Below are 21,491 nucleotides of genomic sequence, written 5' to 3'. Positions count from 1 at the left end.
AGATCAATCCACAAAAATATCCCCATACAACAAATGTATAGACAGTTTCAAAAGCAGAACCATCCATGCGACCGCAGGCTAACAAAACTTTCAACTTTTTCTACAATTCAATGGGTCCATTGATTTGTTAATTCTATATCCTCACGGAAATAACTGATTGGAAAATTGTCGGTATTGTTTCGTTTGTATATTGAATGGCAATGGATTCAATTTATAGTAAACTTGTGTTCTGGATTTATTTTCTACTAGCGTTTGCCCGTTGCTTCGCCCGCCTTGAAAACCGCTGTAAAACATAAGCCTATTTTTTTTTTAATTGATAAAAAAACCCTATGTTACTTCTTATCTCTCCAAGGATATGTGTGCAAAGTTTCGTGACGATCGGTTAAAGATTTTTCTCGGGAAACAAACCATCAAAAAAGTCACATTTATATTATTAGGGATTTAAAATAGAGAACTATAAATTTTCCAGTGGTGATAGGTTTTATTTATATACTAACTCTGAGTTTGTAATTTTGATTCTAAAAAACAAATCTCTTCCTCGTTAATTTTAAGTATTTTGTTGGATTTTTTTTTCCATTTTATATTTAATAGGTAGTGTTAATGTATGTATTAGAAATATAAGAAATTGAACTTAACAAACAATTAATGAACCATATTCATTTTTGTTGCAGCCTGAAAGATTGAACGTGTTCAAAAATGACCAGGATAGCTGGGACTACACATGTAAGTGTTTTTTTATTATATTTAACTATAATGCCGATAGTGCTTTAAAACTTTATTCGGGGCCACACATTTTTTTTAATATAAAATATTTTTGTTAGAAAAAATTAGCATATGATTAGGCCGACTATTTTAAATAGTCGAAGCACTCGACAAAGAATAAAGAAGCACTTGTTTTTTTGCTGCGAATATTAAAAAATAATTTTATACGCTAAATAAAATAATTGTGGACTATATGAAAAGAAATATCCACCTAAACCAACATTTTATATATTGGCAACGAAGTTATGTTTTATTTCAATACTTAGCACTATTGGCATTAAAGTTTCATAAATGTCTCAAATAGTGAATTTAATACATCATTACACATTATAACTAACTATTACTATAAAACTAGACTACTAACCCAAATATTGAAACGCAATCATAAGCTTTAAAATGGCTGTTTCCTTCTCAATTTATGCGATAGCATAAGAATCGACTGCTTAAAATGAATTGACGTTTTCATGTTTGGGGCTTACTTTATTTTAATTAGAATATAATATGCGATGCTGCCAAGACAAGAACACGAAACAAGATTATTCACATCTTACAATTAAGATATTGAGTTCAGATTATGATACAAACTCACATACATCGAAACTAAGGTAAGTTATGAATACTCTACTTTATATACCAATATTAAAATTGCTGAAAACTTTACAAATATATTTTCTAGTAAAAATATCATTACGCTGTAGGTCATACAAGATTAGGTTACTTATGGACCAAATATTTCACCGTAGGATGAAATTGCAGACGCTATACATCAAATATGTCCGTATGTACCGTTTTTGTAATACTTCACCGAACACTGAAATACTTAAGATTGAAATTATAGAGAGAAAGAAAGCATTTATTGGCGGTTATGAAGCATATAGGACACAAACCAGACAAGCAAAAATACGTACTTTCAAAATTTATTGGTACATACAAAACAAATTATCATCATAAGCAAGACATCGACCCTGTAATAATAGGAAAACATTTTTACGAAAAATTATTCAATTCAGTGACTTTTACTATATATAATTCTCGTAATTGTACTACAACTAAGTTACTACAAGCTTGGCTCAAATTTTCAGGAGAAACACATTTTAAACATTGAGATGACAGCAGAATAAATTTCCCCAAGCCTCATTAACTATACGTAAAAGTGATTTGCACTAGATCCAAGTTAAGGCTTGCCAAAAGCTCGAGGCGTTAGTTCTAAATGGAGCTATTATGGATAGTGTAAGCTATTATGTGATTGACCTGATCTATGATCTTAAAAACAGACTCGAAGAAAGTCCAACAAACTCTACTCGGTAGTGGAACAAAAATCATGTAACATAGATCAAAAACAATATAATAAAAATGGAAACAAATGAAAAGTGAAGGAATATAATATTAAGTTTAAAATACAAAGCCTCTCGGGACCAGGCCAGTAAAGGAGTAATAATTTGAATATTGTGTTTGTTATAAATATCACACTGCCGATCTCAATCGACTCCAAATCATCCCAGGCTTTTACTCGTAATTTTCTAATTGAAAACCACAATATCAATTTGTCTACCCTTATAATTGACTCCTACTACACTGGCCCCGATCTTGGCAATCATCTTCCAACCACTAAATCATTAAGCCATTTCCAAGGGCCATTACTTTTAAATTTACGATTGCAATAATTACCCCACCATAAAATATATTCCCCCATCAAAGTGGATGCCTGTTTCATTTTAATATTAAAGGAACCAACTTTAAGTCTCACAAAGGCGTTTGCCACGTCTTAAAGTCGCCTTTCATATGCTAAAGAACCGGATTTATCCGGTTAACGCCAGTTCTCAGTAACAACAAGTAACGGACTCGAATGGAACGCCGCCATTTTGGAATTGTAAAGTTTGAATTTTTTTCTGTTACCACAACTTGGCAGAAATTTTCTTTGTTGCGATTGTAATTTGATTTTTATGTTTGAGGAAGAAGATAGTGGCTATATTTTCTAAAATATAAAACCACTAGCCAAATTAAAAGTGTTGTTAGAGAAACGTAGTTTGCATATCAATGTGTATGTGAAAAGACCATTTCTCTATAATGATTTTACCAACATCTTACAGAAGACATAACGACATCTCATCTATTAAACAGAAACGTTCAAATGTGTCGTTACCGTCCATAAGTTATGTTCCATTCACATCATTTAGCGAAACTATCATTAACGTTTCGATATTGGAAATCGAGTAATATGAGTTCTCGGTTATGAAAGTAGCAATCGATTTTACTATTTATAAATTGAACGTTCCTCAGCTAAGTCTTTAGCCGTTAGGTTCTATTGCATTGTGAATGCTTTTAAGCTACTAATATAATATCTGATACGGATAAAATAGAGATGTCGATAATGGAATTAAAATCTAAGAATATCTTAAAATTATCCTTCTTTTTCCTAAGCTTACAAAATTTCAGCTTTTGGACCACCATTGTATATGATTGGGAAAGAAGTCTTTGTTCATAAATAAAAGAATATTACTTCTTTTCCCGTGTCTTGTGATATTTTTTCTAAACGACGCCTTTAGTTCGGATTCTATTGCTTTCCTTGCGGGGGGTCTCAGAAACATTTAAGTCACATGCACAAAGGCAGCCAGATTGGAATAGGCATTCTTGGATAATAGGGATGATGACAGATTTTTTGCAGTGTCCGTCTTGTAGTTTTTTTGTATAATAATGGATACGTATTTTTTAATTTGTCCCGCAAACATAAATGACCAAATTACAACTTACACGTGACGTCACGATGGAGTATAAATTTTACCATATCGTTACGTCACAAGCCCCCTCTCCTAAACTTTAAAGCAGTTAATCTTTGTCAATTCTAGTTTTTCTGAAAAAGGAAAAAATACGTGTCTTGTACTTTTCAATTATCTAACTGAGGGACTAATGAGATGACTTTTTATACCAAGTTATCATCCCGATACAAATACCCGGCTAACCTTGCAGTCCAAGTCTTTGGTGATGGCTAAATCAGCTAAATCAAAATGACGTTTGTTGTATTCTGTTAATAGCATCCAGCTTAATATTACTATAAATATACACATCCGGTAATACTGAGAAAGTAAAACGGCCAAGAATTAACTTTATCTTTTCTCCTTGTTAGTCACAACAATTACCCCTCAGAAGTCGCCTTACTTTAACCACGTTGAGCCATATCTAGTCATATATCGTTAGAATGTAAATGAACCATCACACATACCCTACTTCCCCTTCTTAACGACAAGAGCGGTGTGCTAAGGAAATTGCGATCGCCACCTTGCTTAGTAAGAGTCCGCCCGCGGCGACCCGTGCTGCACGACGTACGACCAACATAAAGATTTATATAAAAGGTACTACTGGGATAGATTCTTGGAACTTAAGTAATATCGTAGAAAGAAAGCTTGCCCTGCAGTGGACCCTCATAATGGTACCAAAAAAAACACAAGTACTGATGATTTAAAATTGTTCTTCGGACAAACATGGCCATTTAAGTAGCCATTTCACGCGTTGACTTTTTAATAATATAGTGACAATAATTTGCGAGCCAAACTCATCGGTTATCGAAAACTTGTGTTGCCTTAAGGTATCAAAACTCTTTAGATAATAATCAGCAGCTTCTATCTGTAACCACTATTGCTAGACAATTTTTTAACTTGAACCTTTTGGCTTGTCTGGTTCATAGAAACTTATCTCGACAAACGTGGAGATTGGATGGCAAATGCGTTGCTTAAGCAAGAAAGGCTAAATGTGGTGTAGAGATTATGAAGATTATACCCACCTAATTATTCCTCTTGTTTTTTACTTAAATTAATTACGCCAACGTACTGCTAAAGGTCAATACTTTCTACTCTGTTTCATTGTATCTTTTATAAGATAGTAATGTGTGCTTTTTTAAGTAAGTGGTTTTGTAGTTGTGTGTTTCTAATTTGAATTGTCTGGTTGGAGGTCATTAAGTGTTTTTTCTTCTAAGAGATTGTTGTAGCATTACATTCTTTTTAGTTTTACATTGGAATAGTAATTTATTCCTTAGACTTGAATTTTCTCTTTGGTCTGAGAATCGCAGATATTGTCTATACCGTATATGCTTTAGTTTTAATTCAACGTCATTCACTTAGGTATACAAAACTTCCGAATATTTCTAATCCACTTAATTATTGAGTTGCAAGTATATTTTTAAACATCATCATTATATTTATCTCTAGAACATATCAACCCACACAACTGTCTCCTCTTTCTTGGCACCTTGTTGGCTTTTAGCTTGTTTATGATTTTCTTCTCACAGTGAACAAAAAGCAGAGTTCTCAAAAAAAGACATCTAGAAATAATGATAGACCACTACAGAATTAATTACTATATATATAGATTTTAGCATAGATTTCTTTTTTTGCGCTATCATTCTTATCCTGGTTCGAACAAAATGTTAACTTATACCGTCCACACATCTTGCTTTCAAATGAAAGACTGACAAATGTGACAAAATACAATAAACAGATTATCTCACCCTATCCTTGTACCCCACTGCTCAACACAGTACTCTCCCAAACATACCTAAGTACACATTACCTCATCAGCTCTCCAAAGTAAAACCAATCAATGGAACCTCTTTGAGCAGGTGGGTACTTGAAAATAAACAAATTAATCATACCCTCTCTGGAAAATCGTTCGCAAATACTTGTCCTAGTAACTTCCCCATTAATCATTGGATAGTTCAAAAGTTAACGGTTTCACTCAGTTTTGTCTGAATTGCTTTGAGTGCAAAAAAGATTCAATTAAGATTTGATGAAGTAATTAGGATCTGTGTACTCAACCAATATTATACGTCCAGATAATTGACTCGGTTTTGAAGCTGTGGAGGCAGATTTTTTAGTTTTCTAAGGAAGTATTTTTTTTTGTAAAATTCAACTGTTATATTTTGAATAGTTCCACCTCTGTATTCCTGCTTATATGCATGTCACAAGTAAATTGAAAAATGTTCAATATAGATCTAAAACAAGATCTAAGCCTTAAGACACAAGGTTTACCATCATAAATCTTAGAAGAACTTAGAAATCGTCCAACTCGATGAACGACTTGTTATAAAGACTAAATTAATCATTTATATGAAGTACTATCGGCCAATTCCAAATAACAAACCCCCATCTCATTATCAATGAAATTGATTCACTCAATCTTAGAAGCTTTTTAAACCCATCACCAAAAGCTTTCATAATCATTCTCGACTTATCTATGCACTTAAATCTTCTATCAAAGCTAAGGTTTTCAGTCCCATTGGCATACGTAAGTCTAAAAAAAGTCGAATGCCAAATGGAGATGCATTTACCATAAATTTTCGCTCCCGTGATTCTAAAGCACTTATCGAGCGGTCGGCCCTCCATCGGACTGTGGTATGCTAATCCTATTCTTATCTGGTTATACGAATTTAGATCTGGCTTCAGGTAGACTGATTTAGATTAAAACGATTTGATTTTAGTAACCCTTTCTTTTTAGAAAAGAGAATATTTGTGTTGAAAGAATAGATGTAGGTGATGAGTTCTTATTAGCGCTGAATTAGAGATTTAGTAATGGCCTTTCGAAAAGAAGGAGAATGAGTGTATAAAAACGGGGAAAAATATCGTAATCATTTGTCGCATTTGATTATTATTTAATCTGCAACTCAAAGTTAACAGAATTGTTAAGCTAATTAATTAATTGAATTGATTTTAAATGCATTTTCTAAATATAAAACATAAAGCATCTATACACAAAGAAATTCTAATAAGCTTCTGATTTACACAAGCCACAGCAGTTCTATTTCCGCATTTTCCACTCTACAAATTAAGAGCCAATCTCACGAGCTCCAATCTACCCTATTTTCGTCCTGTTTTCTTTTCAACTTTATTTGCTAGGTAGAAATAGATGTGTACAAACGTGGCTAGTTCTATATCCAGTTCGTTTGCTCGTGCAAAAGGAATCCTGTTAGTTCCTGAGAATTGCATTAGGTTCTCAGCGTGAACTGATTGCATTATGCTGCCATGTGTATGGTGATTTCTTAATTAGTTTCTATTCAAGGAGGTTTTTTATGTTGCGCTCCACTTGTGTTTTTGTTTTCATGTAATCTTTTTTGGTTCTTTGCGATTTTTGAGGTGAAGAAATTTTCTGTACCAAAATGTTATTTTTATCTTTATTTCAAATTGATAATCTGTATTTTGAGATATTCTATGAGATGATGAACAGTTCGTTATATAATAGTTTATGCATAGTTTATAATAGTTAGACGTAAAACTTAGTTCAAAACTGAAACTTGAACATTATCGGAGATTTTTAATATTATGACGTCGAGAAGCTATTTTCCAAGTAATAAAAATCTAGCCGAGTTGGTGATATACCTGCTCTCATTTTATGAGACAAAGAACTTTGCTGAATACGGCTGAGACACACTGACGATAAGATTTAAAGTTTGCTGCTAGATTTTCTCGAAGAGCGTTGAGATAAATAAGAATTTCTAAAATATAAAATACTGAACTAAATTTCATATTAGTCTTACTATTTTTCCTGAATAAGCTGATCCGACTATGATCTTTAGTGAAATGTTGAATTCAGCTTACAGAAATAATGTTGATTACATATTCACTTTAATTACAGTTGAGTTTAATTATTGTTATACCTTTTGCTCAATTTCGTTTGGTATAATTTTCTTTCAGTTTCCCTTTTGCAATAAATTAACTTCTGCTACTAATGTTACCCTAGTCACGTCACGGACCATTGAAAGATATACAATTTATTTGTAAGATATCCAGAGTAATATAACTTTCGCTTTTCATCTTAGCGTGCAGTGTGGACGTCTCTTAAGTCGGGCTTGGCTCGACGCACGGGAAGAAGCCCCTCTCGGGTCGTTAGACCAGTCATTCCAGTAATACATTGTCTTATGTATAGCTGGTTTGCTGGAACTACCCTCACTCGAACGAATCTAATGCACCGGTTTATTGCCGTGCTGAAATTGGAGCCCAACGTGGGTCTTGATCAATGGGTCGTTATTCATCTGTTACTCTAGTATTTATTAGTGTCTTTAAACTAGCATTATTGTTTATGACATCATTTACTGCTAATGAGTGTCAACCACTTTTTCAAGCCTGATAATTGTGGTATAAAATAAATTTGTGCCACAGTTTGTCAACTGAAATTTTTGAAAAGTCTTATGTTGTCTGTAGCTCCAAGCAAGTGTTCAAATAAAATGTGCGGAAAAGTGTCGGTATATTCCTAACATAACTACCCTCATAAATTACCCTTGCATCCCAACACTCGTAATAGCTCAAGATACGAGAATAGTGGAGAATCTTCATCACCAGTCGTTATTGCTGTCATTTCAGTAATACAATGTTGCATGTACAGCTATTTTGCTGAAACTAGCTCCGCTCCAATAAACGCAAAGCACTGCTTGAGTGATAAACCCCAACAATGTTGATTGTAGATTTTGTTCTCGGAATTTTGGCGCCCAAGGAGGGACTTCAAAACTATTCTTTTTTTATTAAAATTCGTAATGGAGAAAGTAGAAGGACTGCAATGATGTACATTTATAAGTCTGAAATATACTTCAAAATGAAAAGACAGTAATAAAATGTTCTTTCGTTCCAGAAACAACCGTCTCAAGTCAGTGCATAAAAGAATCGCAATATTAAGTTTAATTTCAACTTAAATAATTATCCCGTCTTTCTTCCATTTCTTTCTTAAGATATAAATTATGAACTGCACAACTTGAACTCTTTTCTTCGGATAATATTAAAATGAACTTTTGAAATTATATATTGTGAGACGCGGGAAAATGTCTGCGAGACTGTTAAGGTAGCATTTTGCTCTTATGAATGAACTTAGCGCAAGAATAAAGAGAATTATATGGAAAATTACGCAACGTAAGAAGTGAGCGCGTTGTGGGTGGGTAGATAGTTATTTTGTATATCATGTATGAGGATGAGGGTAGTATGATATTTCACTTGTAAAAGATTTTCTATGTTTTCCCCTAATGCTTACTGCGTTCTTCCTTATATTATATCCCGTACATCTGGTGTTACAAAATATGGCTTTGAAGGAACACAACTTGTGACCATTTTGATTGTCGCCTATATTCATTCAAGAAAGTCATTTCAAACAGTTTCAATCAGTCACTCGTTCAGATCAAGCAGACCTGATAGTTTCGATGTCTGACATCAGTCCAACATTTCAACCAAAACTAAATCTTTATTAATACTAGGCATTCCATCTAAATAGTACACGAATATTTACGAATAAACGTATAACACAATAAATCCAGGCATAGCCGAGTGCTGCACAAATATTTTGATCGCTCATCCCGTACTCCGGAGGGTAAACACGACTGCTTGCCAAGACCTGTTATGATTGTACCTATGTATGTACCTAGGAAATTAGATATCCCAGCTGAGATAATAATTGTTTAAGAACTTACGAAAATTGTAAACTTGATTAAGGCCTTTTCATAGTCACAGTCATGAGGAAGATAATACCTAAATGATACAACGGCTTACTCACGCGTCTTTATTGGCATTTTCTGACTCCGAATCTAAAAACGATGTATTTTTGAAATATTTTTTAAGCCTGAGACCGATGGAAGGTAATAGCTCAAAATCGATTGATTCCTTGCAAGACTTTTCTATCTTATGATACCTATCTTTCTTAAAATTTGTCTGTTTTTGCTTGAAAATAATTAAAATACTGAAGTTTTGAAGAAAAATTACATCCTTTTAATCAAACTACCCCACAAATCCAGCTTTCTTCCTTTATCTCTTCAATATATTTTAACAGTGACACAACAACATAAGCTCTATTTATAACTTTTTGACCATCGGGAACAAATGCAATATGGTCGATAGTCACGCGAAGCTCATCTATTGTTAGTGTCGATTGAAAGTACAAAGTTGCAACTGTACGCGATTCTGTTAGTACTAGACGATAATCGCTCTCGTGGGGAATTGCTTTTTAGTTTTAACAATTTCGTTATCTAGAATTCAGTCATTTCTATTGAGCAATGCCGTTATAGAATTGATACGTGAAAGAAAATCACGTAACTGTCGATTGTTAAAGGAATAGTACCTTCGTCCAAATTTAATCAAATCCAGTTATCTCCAGCCGTGGTTTGTATCAGACAAGCATTTAACTTTGTATATTTTTTATGCTTTAACTGTGTTTCTATTTGTATTCTTTACAAATGCGTCTTAAACTTTATCATAATTTATTTCACGATGGCAACATCAATAACTAAGCTCTACAACACCTGGTAGTCTCTCACAGAGTATATGTATGTTCGGAGCCTAAATTCTATCGAACTGCAACATGTTCTCAATTTACAAGCCTATCTAAATTTAGACTAAACATCCTACCTCCTCGGGGAATTCGCTATCTTATATTCACATGATCAGCCCCCGTACCACGAACTTGAAACGAAGACCGTGAGAGAAACCACAGAGAAAGCGGTGTTCCATTATATTCAGTGTGGACCTTTATCTTGATTCCACAAAAGCGATAGTCATTCAAGATCTCATGGTACAAGGCCTTAGAGGCATGGAGTGACTCAAGAAAGGAGGAGTCAAGTAACATATTCCTGAGATCAGATAGATTGGTATTAGTATTCAATAGCTACGCGATATATATGCAGATGTTATCTAACTAAGTTTGGTAACACATATATTTGGGAATTACAAGTCTTTCCTCCGAATTTTCGTTTAGTGAAAGCCTCTTTTACGCAGATATTTTTGTTGTTTACCGAATATGCCCGAATACTAGTAAATAGTGAAAATCCTTTGAGCTAATGGAAATTCGGTTCCCTATGTCTGACTTTTCGAGCAACTAGCAAAATAAATTAAGTCATCAGTTTTCCAAAACAAAATCCACGCTACATTTTATTTCATTTTTGGCTTACTTTGCCCAGAAATATAAGGTTCAAAAATATAATTAATTAATTTCTTGAGAAACTGATCGAAATATGTTTCAAATCAAGAAGTTCTCGTAATTTATCAGCTGCATTGCTTGAGCTCCTTAAAACTACCAAGAAACTGCTGTGTTACCAAATGATTAATTACCAGTAAGTAGTTAGCGAAATTTATGCACGATGTTGGAAATTTAAATTGTTCCTGAAACACTGCACAGTTTGAAGCAGAGAAAAGCAACTACATTATTGTTAATAAATCGATCTAGAGGTTTTTAGAACAAGTTATATCTAAATTTAAATAATCATAAAATATTCCATTCAGGCCGATTTTTCTATTTCAATTTGCTAACTTCTTGATGTTATTTCAATGTTTCAAAAAACAATTAAGCATCCATCCAAATCAGTTCAGTTTTTGAAGAAATACGATACTAGTGCAACTGACAGACACGCACATTTATATGTATAGCGATCAGACACTAACATTATTGCGTCGACTTTTAAGAAAATGACTTAAAATCTCTCTTTAAAGCTCTTAAAAGTATTTTTCCCGATCACATACCAAAATACTTGGGCAGTATTTCACGTTATCTGGACAAGATGATCCTGTAAACATAACTGTATATTTGCCGGTCATTTTGGATATATTCCAACATGACCTAAACCCCTTCGTACATAAAGCAACGCTACTTGCTAATATCCGACGATTGAACTTTTGATTCGTGCCTCTGTGAAAACCTCTAAGAGTCGTTTAAAGACATAAAGTTGTCGTATATTGGATACTTGCATTGCATCGTGTACAAAGGTTTAATTCCACAATTGGTGTGCATACTTTGGTCACAATTCTTGGCAGATTCACTTTACCTGTTTGGTGATTTTATATGTATGGTAATGTGTAAACTTTAATGTTTTATGGGGCTTCTGACCTATATGTATAGGTAAGTAATGAATTAGTTGACGATACTTTTTTCTGTATTATTGATGTTTGGATACAAATAAATCTTGATGCAAGCTGAAAAGATTCAGAAAACAAAAATCAAACACAGTATTTTCAAAGGTTGAAACTTTGAAATAATTATCTAAAATCTGTTTTATATGCCTGGAATACATCACAGTTATCATAAACACGCCCATTACTCTGCAGCTGGCAGCAACCCATTGAATGCAGGCCCAATGAATAGTCTCCATTTCAAAGAGATCTTAACAGGAGACCACACAACTAAGGCCGGGTTGACGAGGAAATTGCACGACCAATATCTGGCCTTATTGTGACGAATCGTCAACGGCGTAACGGTCATTACGTCACTGTAATGACGTCACTAGGACCCTAGTGAGTGGGGATTCTCGTTTGTCGGCTTTTTATGAATGTGAGGGTACAATTGTTTTGTTAGCTGTATCAATGTTGCCTCTATTTGGCTTGTGATTTGCTCAACTAATGTTACTTACTTGGATAAATTAAGGAATTAGTTGGGATTTATTTAATGCTAGATTTTCTTCGGTCCCATTTCAGCGTAAAGGGCTTCCTATTCTCTATTCGGTATAACTGTATATAATAACTGAACTAGGACTATAGGTCCTTTTTTAGTTTATGTGAAAAGGTTATCTAAAAACTAAATTTGTGCATTTCCTACACCTATTAATTTCCTTGTCATCGGTTAGACGATTCCCTTCGTAATAGGAGATGTGTAATAAGATACAATAATTTGTCCTAACATTTTCTATGACGCACAAAACAGATACAAGTTCTATAATAGAAAAATTTTCTCCCCTAAATATAATATTCCTTCCTCATTCTGATTCTCTCTAAAAAATACTTAACAAAACGAAATAATCAAATTTCGGTCCAAACCCAAAACTGTCTTTTACTATTCACATATATATCTTACACAAAACATGTAATTCGTAAGCAAGACAACCTACATAGTATGTAAAATATGTTCTCCGCATTTGTTTAATCAAGATATGCGTTATTCTTTCGGGATAATGGGTTTCAAGAGCAATGCCAAGTGGGAGATATCGACGTCATTTCGTAGATGGATTTGGAACTTTTTCTTAAGCTGTACTGCAACTGTTCTCTTAAACAGCATGTTGAGGCATCTGCTTCGTTAAGACTTGGACCACGAATCCACAGTTCGGGGTCCAGATTTAACGAATTCAGCTGACGACTATATATAACTTGAAGCAAAATAGCTCGTGTTCTTAAGTGAAACTTGTCATTAAAATTACCATTTTCATATGTTTTTTAAATAATGTTACGAACCAAACCTCGTCCGAAAATAGGTACATAATTACGAATCAAGTTTAAATGGATGGTAATTTGATAGAAATTTAACGGTGTACGTTTTGCCCAAATGTAATAAAGCCTAAATTGGGGCACACTAAACATGTATTCCTATATACGTAACACTTGAGAATTTTACTGAACACACAGCTGCGTAAATTTGAATACTAATCGGTGCAATCGCTGAAAATGTCTGTCCCATATTGGGCGCCAGTAGTAGTTAAACGAAAACCTCAATATTGTGATGTGACTAAGCATTTAGGAATTTTATCATTGCGTCGCGAAGGGCTTCATAAACATTCAAGTGACATGCACTAAGACACCCAGTACACATTACATTCAAGATTTAAAGTTAAGTACTTGTATATTTCTTTGTCTACGATCCATTTTTTCCATTTTAACACAGCGAAGAAAACATAACTTACAATATTTTAAGGAATTCTCAATAAATCATCTCTCGTGCCAATTTTATGTTTTATGCCTTTTCTTAAATTAGTGGCGTGGAACATGAATTTTCTTATAGATACCGTGTGCCAAAGATACCGATAAATATCCATACGCCAAGTTCGAAAGTTCAGTAAGATAAATGTTTATTAGTCGGATTAAAATTAACGACGAAACTTGTGTTCTTAAGATATTGGCTCCTGTAAAACTGCACTTAAGTTATAGTGAATTTGAAATTTCATGTATACTTAAGCTACTTTAATTTATAGTATGTAGTTGACATTGCTTAACGAGTGTCAAATAAATAAATGAATACTTTTTGACATTTGGCAATCATACTTTCAAATCGTATCGCTCTAAAGCAAGCAGATTACAAGTTTGAGTCACATGACAGAGCAAACAGAAAGATTTTTATTTTCATAGTTTAGCGCTTCCTATAATCATAAGTAATTGAATTATCTATTAACTAGAATACCGAGACGCAACTCATCATCATTGGCCTAGCCTATTCCCAACTATGTTGGGGTCGGCTACCAGTCCAACCGGTTTCAGCTAAGTACCAGTGTTTTACAAGGAGCGACTGCCTATCTGACCTCCTTAACCCAGTTACCGGGGCAACACGATACCCCTTGGTTAGACTGGCTGTCAGACTTTTTCAAGCTTCTGACTACCTGTAACGACTGTCAAAGATGTAGGAATAACAGCCGGGACCCACAATTTAACGTGCCTTCCGAAACACGGAGGAACTCGTTATGACAAAGATGGTCACCCATCTACGGACCAACCGCGTCAAGCATATCTTAACCTGTGATCGAATCACTTATGCGGTTATAGCTTAGCCACGCGCTCCTCACTGCGGTTATAGCTTAGCCACGAGCTCCTCCGAGACGCAACTATTGCCTTTTAATAACATGAAAATCCGGTGCAGCAAGAAACCAGTTACCTCGAACTAAAAATCAAAATCGGTTGCCGTCTTTACCTACTGATCGTATGAGGACATTTTTTTTATGTTGTGCATCTTGCTATCTATCCTGTACGTCAGTGTGTCACCTCCGTTAGTATTCATGACGCGACCGCCTGAGGTCGGTATTGACTCCGACTACCCTCCATATTTTATTCAATTATATATAGAACACCCTTTGTTGTTTTAGAGTACACCGCTGCCGATTTGTTCCGTAAATTGATTGTAATTAATTTATAGTGCTGTGTGGAGTTGGGTATCGCAACCTTTTGCGCTCATTGCGTTATTTTAAGCTTAGAAACTTAAATTTAGTTGTTCCTGAATTTATTAAAATCAAATGCTTTGTTGACCTTATGGCTTCCTATTCGTGAAATTAAATTACAAAGAAATTTAAAAAAGGCATTACCTCCTTTGTCAGCGTGGAGGAAGCCATAACCGAAAAAAATGCTTTGTAGTAAGTCTTTCATTATAAATTGAACACTTTTCTAAAAAAAAAAACTAACAAATATGTTCGACTTCAAATAAATATAGTTTGCATAGTAATGGTTATTGTATTAAGCTACCCTCGTAAAACAAAAGAGATTACTTAAATTCTACTTGCCTTATTCGTCGACCAAAATATCCACGTCATACCATGAAAAGTTTAGAAGTTTAACAGAATTCCCTTATTAATATTTAATGAATGACTCCTGTAAAACAGCAAATAGGAACAAACCGAAATTACATAACAATACAGTCAATGTTTATTTCACAACAAGGTAATTAACTCATATTTTATACATATACAAACAAAGGCAGGAAAGGTACCCCTTTTAGTTAAATATTTCTGCGAACCAAGCTAAAGTATCAAAGCGTATTGGCGCCCAACTTGGGGCTTTTGTATTTTATATCTCTGGTAATTATGTAACGTTTTTTAGTCATAGGTGATTATATTATGACTGTATTTTATATTATTCTATTGGTGGTAACTCACTTTGTTTGATTATTATGTTTTTAATTTCGTTTGATGATATGAACATCTAAGAGAGATGATTTTCATTTCAAAAGTTTATTCTGTAACAATTTAACCTCATAGGGGTTTGTATTTCGCCATCACATAATTCTGTCTACCCGACTTACTTATAGCTTTTTTCTTACGTTGTTACAAGTCGGTAAAGGCGACCAGCTGTATCCAAGTACCCACATTTGGTAAAGAGAAACAGCCTATTTGACCTCCACAACCAATTTATCCAAACAAGGAAGCCAAACGTAAAACAACTAAAACTTTCACCTTAAAATAAAATAAAAAATGCTTTCAATAATGAACCGGGGCAGTCTTATTAAAAGTTATAATGAAACAACGCCTGGTCATAACGAATTTACGTTTTTTTTTTACAAAACTTTGAATGAAAAGTTCAAGATAAATCCACTTGTTTTGTTTACTGGGTCAACATCTTCTTTTAAGTTTCTTTAGTGGGTTTAACTTGAATTTTTGTGGTTGTTTGATCTGCTTTTTCAAAAATGTTTTTGTTTCTGTTTTAAGGGATACCTAGTAGGTTACATACATCGTGATGCTACAATTAATCAACCATTAACCATTGCATATTTTTAATCATTAACCATTGTAGCGCCACACGAAACTTACGATGTTTTAATTAACTGATAGTTTTTTATATTTTGGATACCATTAAAAACCATTTAACTTTTTGAATCTATACATCTTTTTGAATTGCCCAAATGTCTTACAACACATTTTGTTATTAGACTTGTCAATGTCATACATACCATATTCATGTGAGAAACTCAAATTATTATTCTCATCCTCGTCAATTCCATATAATCTAGCAAATTGATACTTATAAAAAGTCATTGGTCCAAAAGAACAGACTTAAATTCAATTGAAAATAAAAACCGAACGTACATATGACAAAAGGGTACATTTTAACACAAAAATTAAGGAGACAGAAGCTATACGTTACTAGATAAGACGGACAATTTATATTCATTACAGTTCTACCCCGCGGGTACGTTTCCTCATTTCCTAATGGTTTTATTTATCTGAGGTCGCCCTCGACGAGAACCTAATATATACCCCTTCGTCACATTTTAACGGTTAAATATAGACAATTATTATCTTTTTAGGGACCCTTGATCTTTTTACGTATGGCCTCAGGTGATGTGTTAGCTTTGTGGGTAAAGTATCGTAAGCAGATGTTTTATGGAGGTAGGTAATGCTTTGCCCCTGTTTGGAATACGTGGATGGTGAATATTGGGGCAAAAAGTAGCTTCTTCTTTATTTAGAAAGAGCGACTCCCTATATTTGTACTGGATTTCGTATGGGAAGGAGGGTTTCACAAAAATTCAAATCACTCGTAGCACACACTAATACTCGGTCTATGCGGGGATCGAACTCGCGACACGCGCCGTGAGTTTGGCATGTCTAGTACAATCAGTTCAGTTAGCCCAATACCAATTTTACCAAAATCTATTTTGTGGTTTGGTTGTGGAAGCTTACTGGATAGTTAGAAAGCAGGAGAAGTACGTTTGTTACTTCACATTGTTATAATACAAACGCAATGACAGATAATATTAATGTGCCATTGTTTATTACTTATAAATATTCGCGAACCATTATTCTATCTGGAGACAAAACAAATCCTTTCAGTTTTTATATCCGGTATGGGCGGATACGGTACGTTTCATGCTCGGTCAACCGTTAGCCCGCCGCTAGTCGCCGAGACAAGTAACTATTTTCTTCGCTTCTTGTAAAAAATCCTATATCACAAGTTGATTCTAGACATAAGCTCTAACTGTTGCCAACTGTTCCGCCCGCTACAAAATGATCCCACGGAAACAAAAAATCTGAATGTTCTGTGTTAATCCAGCGTATAAACTATCAGTGTACCAAATTTTGTCCAACTTCATTCAGTGGTTTTGGCGTGAAAGAGTAGAAAACATCCATCCATACTTACAATCTTTCGTGTTTACAATATGAATGGGATACGGTCAAGCCTTGATATCGATATAGTTCTATAATATTATTGTTTTATTAATTGCAACTAGGTACTAGACTATATTTCTTGAGCAACGTGTGGATCAAAAACGTTGTAAAATATTTATTTTGTAAAATACCATTTGAACAAATATAATGATCATACTTTAGTGTGGTGGATTTATAAATATTTATGTAATAACAACGGTTTACTCGCGCATATTAATCGAGATAGCCCGTCTAGTGTCGGTCCTGACGCGGGTTCGACACACGACTCAGACTAAGAACTCCAGATAAATCCCCTGTGAAATGATGAACAAAATCATCCATATTTTTATTCGATACCTTTCTCTAATACCGTTCTTATGATCACGTTACACACATCGCACCGGACGTTTGACAACCCTATTCTATTATATCTGAGATGATCCCATCTCGAGAATCCTTAAGATGACACGTGATATTTCAATTTACGTCAATCGGACACCTACGTCGTATTGACACCCAATTGTACGGTCAGCAAAAATGTCTATACACATCCTCTAAACGGTCAAATACAATAAGTTTGGGATTTGGAAACACGGTAGCATTCACACCAGAATTATATTGAACACTTTCTGAACTATGGATTTCATATTCATTATTTGAAACAGCAAGTAATTGTATTGGCAGTAAATAATTGTTTTTTGACATTTTTAATTTTTTGCTTATTGTATCTTTGTCCCCTCGGCTGCCGATTTCATTTTTCTGGATGCGATTGTACGAAAAAGGTTTAGGAAAGTGATAATATAAGTGTTCCGTACATATGTATGTAAAGCGAGGATTTTCAATTTGCTTATATTAGGGTTCTGTGCGCCAATCGTTTAAATGGATTTGGTTTTGGTTCTGAATCCAGTTCTAATTTGTTTTCGTTTCGTTGTTGATTCTGTTTTCTATTTCGTTTGTTTCTTTGTAGAGTTTAGAAAAATATATTTTTTGGAATGTGAATAAACGATTTCGTAAAATAGTCGTAAAGGTTAAGAGGAGATATTAAACAAAACGCAATTGAATTAAATAAAACCTTATATTAGATTATATAGAAGCCTGTAAAAAAGCTCCGATTGGCAGGCAAAGCCTTCTTCAGATCCTCTTTGTCTTTAAATATGTGAATATAAATACCGTTTCATAATAAAATCGATAACCGACCAACACAAAAGTTACATCCAACCCCTCAAGCAAAACGTACATCAACCCAAATACGCACTTATCTCATCGCTAATACAATTGTGCCTTCTGCTATACGCTATCATTCAACCCCTCACTATACCGCTCATCCCGAAATAATCCCCTCCCGACTTTTTGCAGCCTTTGTAGGATTACTGGGCACTCTGCAGGTCTGCCCACTGGCCACACTATGTACGACTTCTTGTGCTCAAATGGAGCTGAAGTGCGTCCAATATCGCCTTTGTGAATGGCTTTTATGTCAAATGTTTAGGTGCTTTAAGTCTAAAAGGAATTGATGTTTGAAATATCTTGCTTTACACTTTTTTCGTTGGCCAATTTCTCACAAACTTTACATGATCATATATGAACTATGTCTGTTCCAGTGTTATTGGATGCAGTTTTGCCAGGAGCGACTGCTCAGGGTCCACCCAGTTACTTGGGCAACACAATACCCCTTAGTACTAAAATAAATGGGAAGCATGAAAGGTTTTCTTGACAAAAAGAGAACAATCGTAATAACCCCAACCACTTTTTAAACTATTTTCCCAAACCAACTCAATTATCTATCTCCCGCTACGAGTATTTCATCATATTAAAAGCACTTTTGTTTTATATAATAATATCAAGTTTCAATACAAATATCGACTATAAGGCCTCAGTAACATATTATATGACACCCTGTATTATCGGTGAAACTGGGTCAGTACTGACAGCAATGTATAGGGTGTTGTATTCTCGTTCATTTTTTTTGCTAACCGCGTGTTTTTGTGTGATGATATTTTTAGGATTCCGCATCCAAAGGGTAAAAGAGGGACCCTGTTACTGAGGCTCCGGTATCTGTCCGTACGTTCGAACAGTTGAAAGTTTCACTGATGATATATTTCTGTTGTCGCTATAAGAACAAATTTTAATACTTCAAATTAAGATCGAGGTTAGGTAAAGGTTGTTACGGTCGTACATTTTGTAGGTCACAAATAAATTTCAGAGTGGAATAAACCGGTTTGTTTGTCTTTGTACGGAACCCTTAGTGACGCGAGTCCGACTCTTATTTCACCGGTTTTGTTTGATAACTTTATCAGAGTGCAGTATATTTTTAGTTTACTGTTTTAAATGATTCTAGTAAATGAGTATATCATGTAATAGTTTCATATACTTATTAAAACTGAGCAGAAAATTATTTAATGTTATTTAAAGGACTTAATATATTTATAGAAATTTGTACTTACAAAGTAACATGATATAAAACCCTAGTTGTCATGGAAATCTTACGTAGATTCATAGTCACTTATTACATAGTTGCGACTTACTTTCAACATGAAATTTTAACAGGTTTTTTAAATTTCTTTTTACTATCACAATCACAAATACATAAATAAACATTACCAATCATACCAGTCGAATAGACCCCACTGACATCTCACTCAAATCGATTGATAGACGTAAAGGGTTGACCACAAATGGTTAGTAAGTGGGGATAGGTAATACCGATACCCAAATGTTGAGGGGTTGAGCCCAGAGGGTCAAAACGACCTGCTTTTTCGTGATATCGGATAGTGTTTGCTAGTAACGAAAATAAAAATGGTAGTAGATGGTTTTAAGGATATTGGATAGCTGTTTACTTCTCAAACGAAATATAGTCCAAGTTATTTAATCGGGCTTTTTTGACTATTTGCTACATTTAGAGAATGCTTATATCCACAGCTTTAGTTCAAAACGAAATCTTCCAGAATATTTAATCAGACCCTTTTTGAGTATTTCCTACATTCATATAATTATGCTTACAAATGGTTTAATTTATCTAAACGCACGGCGCTATGTGTGTTTGCAATTGATAGTCCTTTTTTATTATTGAAGCTTTTCTTTGTTTAACAGGTAGATACAAATGAAATCTGTGTTAGTACACAACGTCACACATAGCACCGTGCTTAGAGATATGTTATATATACTATACATACAGAACACCACTGTCGTCACAAATTCAATTTTAAACACTCGAAAAATGTATGAATATGTTTTATTTTAGGTTATATTTTCAGTCAATTAGGACTGTCAACACATACCTATTGCTTATAATTTACAGGTTGTCAACAGACGCGGTAAGTACTGCTTACGTATTTATTAAGCGGGAACCAGACATCGCCAATAACTTAAAAATAAACCGGGACTTTCGACATTTAGATTATTTTTGACAGTTCTTTTACTATAAATATTTTTTACGTTTCAATATCTGTAGCGTGTAATAAGCAAAACTATTGCTTATTAGTATTTGTATTTGCCATGTCTGGTTGTCAGTTTTGGCCCCGCTCGACAATGAATCAATATATGTTTAAAACTATTATTAAACATTAAAACGGCTTCATCCACGCAACGGTAAGACCCGCCTGAACAAGAGACGACGAGACTCCCAACATATTTCACAAAATAAGATGATGAGGATCTTAGTCAGTCCAGTCCACTTATTTCACCGTTTCTATTGTGGAAGAGAGAAAGCCGCTCGTGTATAGTGCTGTCTCGCTTGAAGGGCGTATCTTCAAGTTATCTTATCTGACTGCACGTCAGCCGAAGCACGGTTGAAGTCACCACGCCAAACCCAATGAAGACGACGTGTCGCGGTTTCGATCCCCGCGTAGGACCATCTTTTGTGTGATCCATGAATGCTTGTCTGGGTCTGGTATGTTTGTGAAAACCCCCGCGACACAAGGATCGAAGGAAGGAAACAATCTACTCTGGCTATCGCAGGCCACTGCTGGACTTAGGCTGCTTCCAACTAACGCCATACGCCTAGTCCAGTTCGAGACACTAGCCCTTTTAGATCATATTTATACTATTCGCATCTTCCATATTATTGCGTGAATGAAGCCGTTTAAAGACCCAATTGCATGTGCGCTTTTTCAGTGCCTGTTCACAATAAAAGAGCTGTCAATTTCCAAATGTTTTCAGAAATTGTTTTGAGAAA

General features: G+C 34.5%; 1 protein-coding gene across 5 annotated transcripts in view; it reads left to right on the top strand.

Moving 5' to 3' along the window:
• The window catches only part of LOC113505570 (heterogeneous nuclear ribonucleoprotein L), a 396,434-nt gene that overhangs the window by 350,975 nt on the left and 23,968 nt on the right, over positions 1–21,491 (top strand). For all 5 annotated transcript variants that reach the window (XM_026888355.1, XM_026888354.1, XM_026888353.1 and 2 more), the window contains exon 5: positions 672–723. In XM_026888355.1, coding sequence (XP_026744156.1) covers positions 672–723 — 52 coding nt within the window. The remainder of the gene's footprint in view (positions 1–671; positions 724–21,491) is intronic.

The sequence above is a fragment of the Trichoplusia ni genome, chromosome 26 (genome assembly GCF_003590095.1).
Source record: "Trichoplusia ni isolate ovarian cell line Hi5 chromosome 26, tn1, whole genome shotgun sequence".
NCBI lineage: Eukaryota > Metazoa > Arthropoda > Insecta > Lepidoptera > Noctuidae > Trichoplusia > Trichoplusia ni.
The sequence above is the reverse complement of the archived record's forward strand: the minus strand, read 5'-3'. Positions and strand labels throughout refer to the sequence as shown.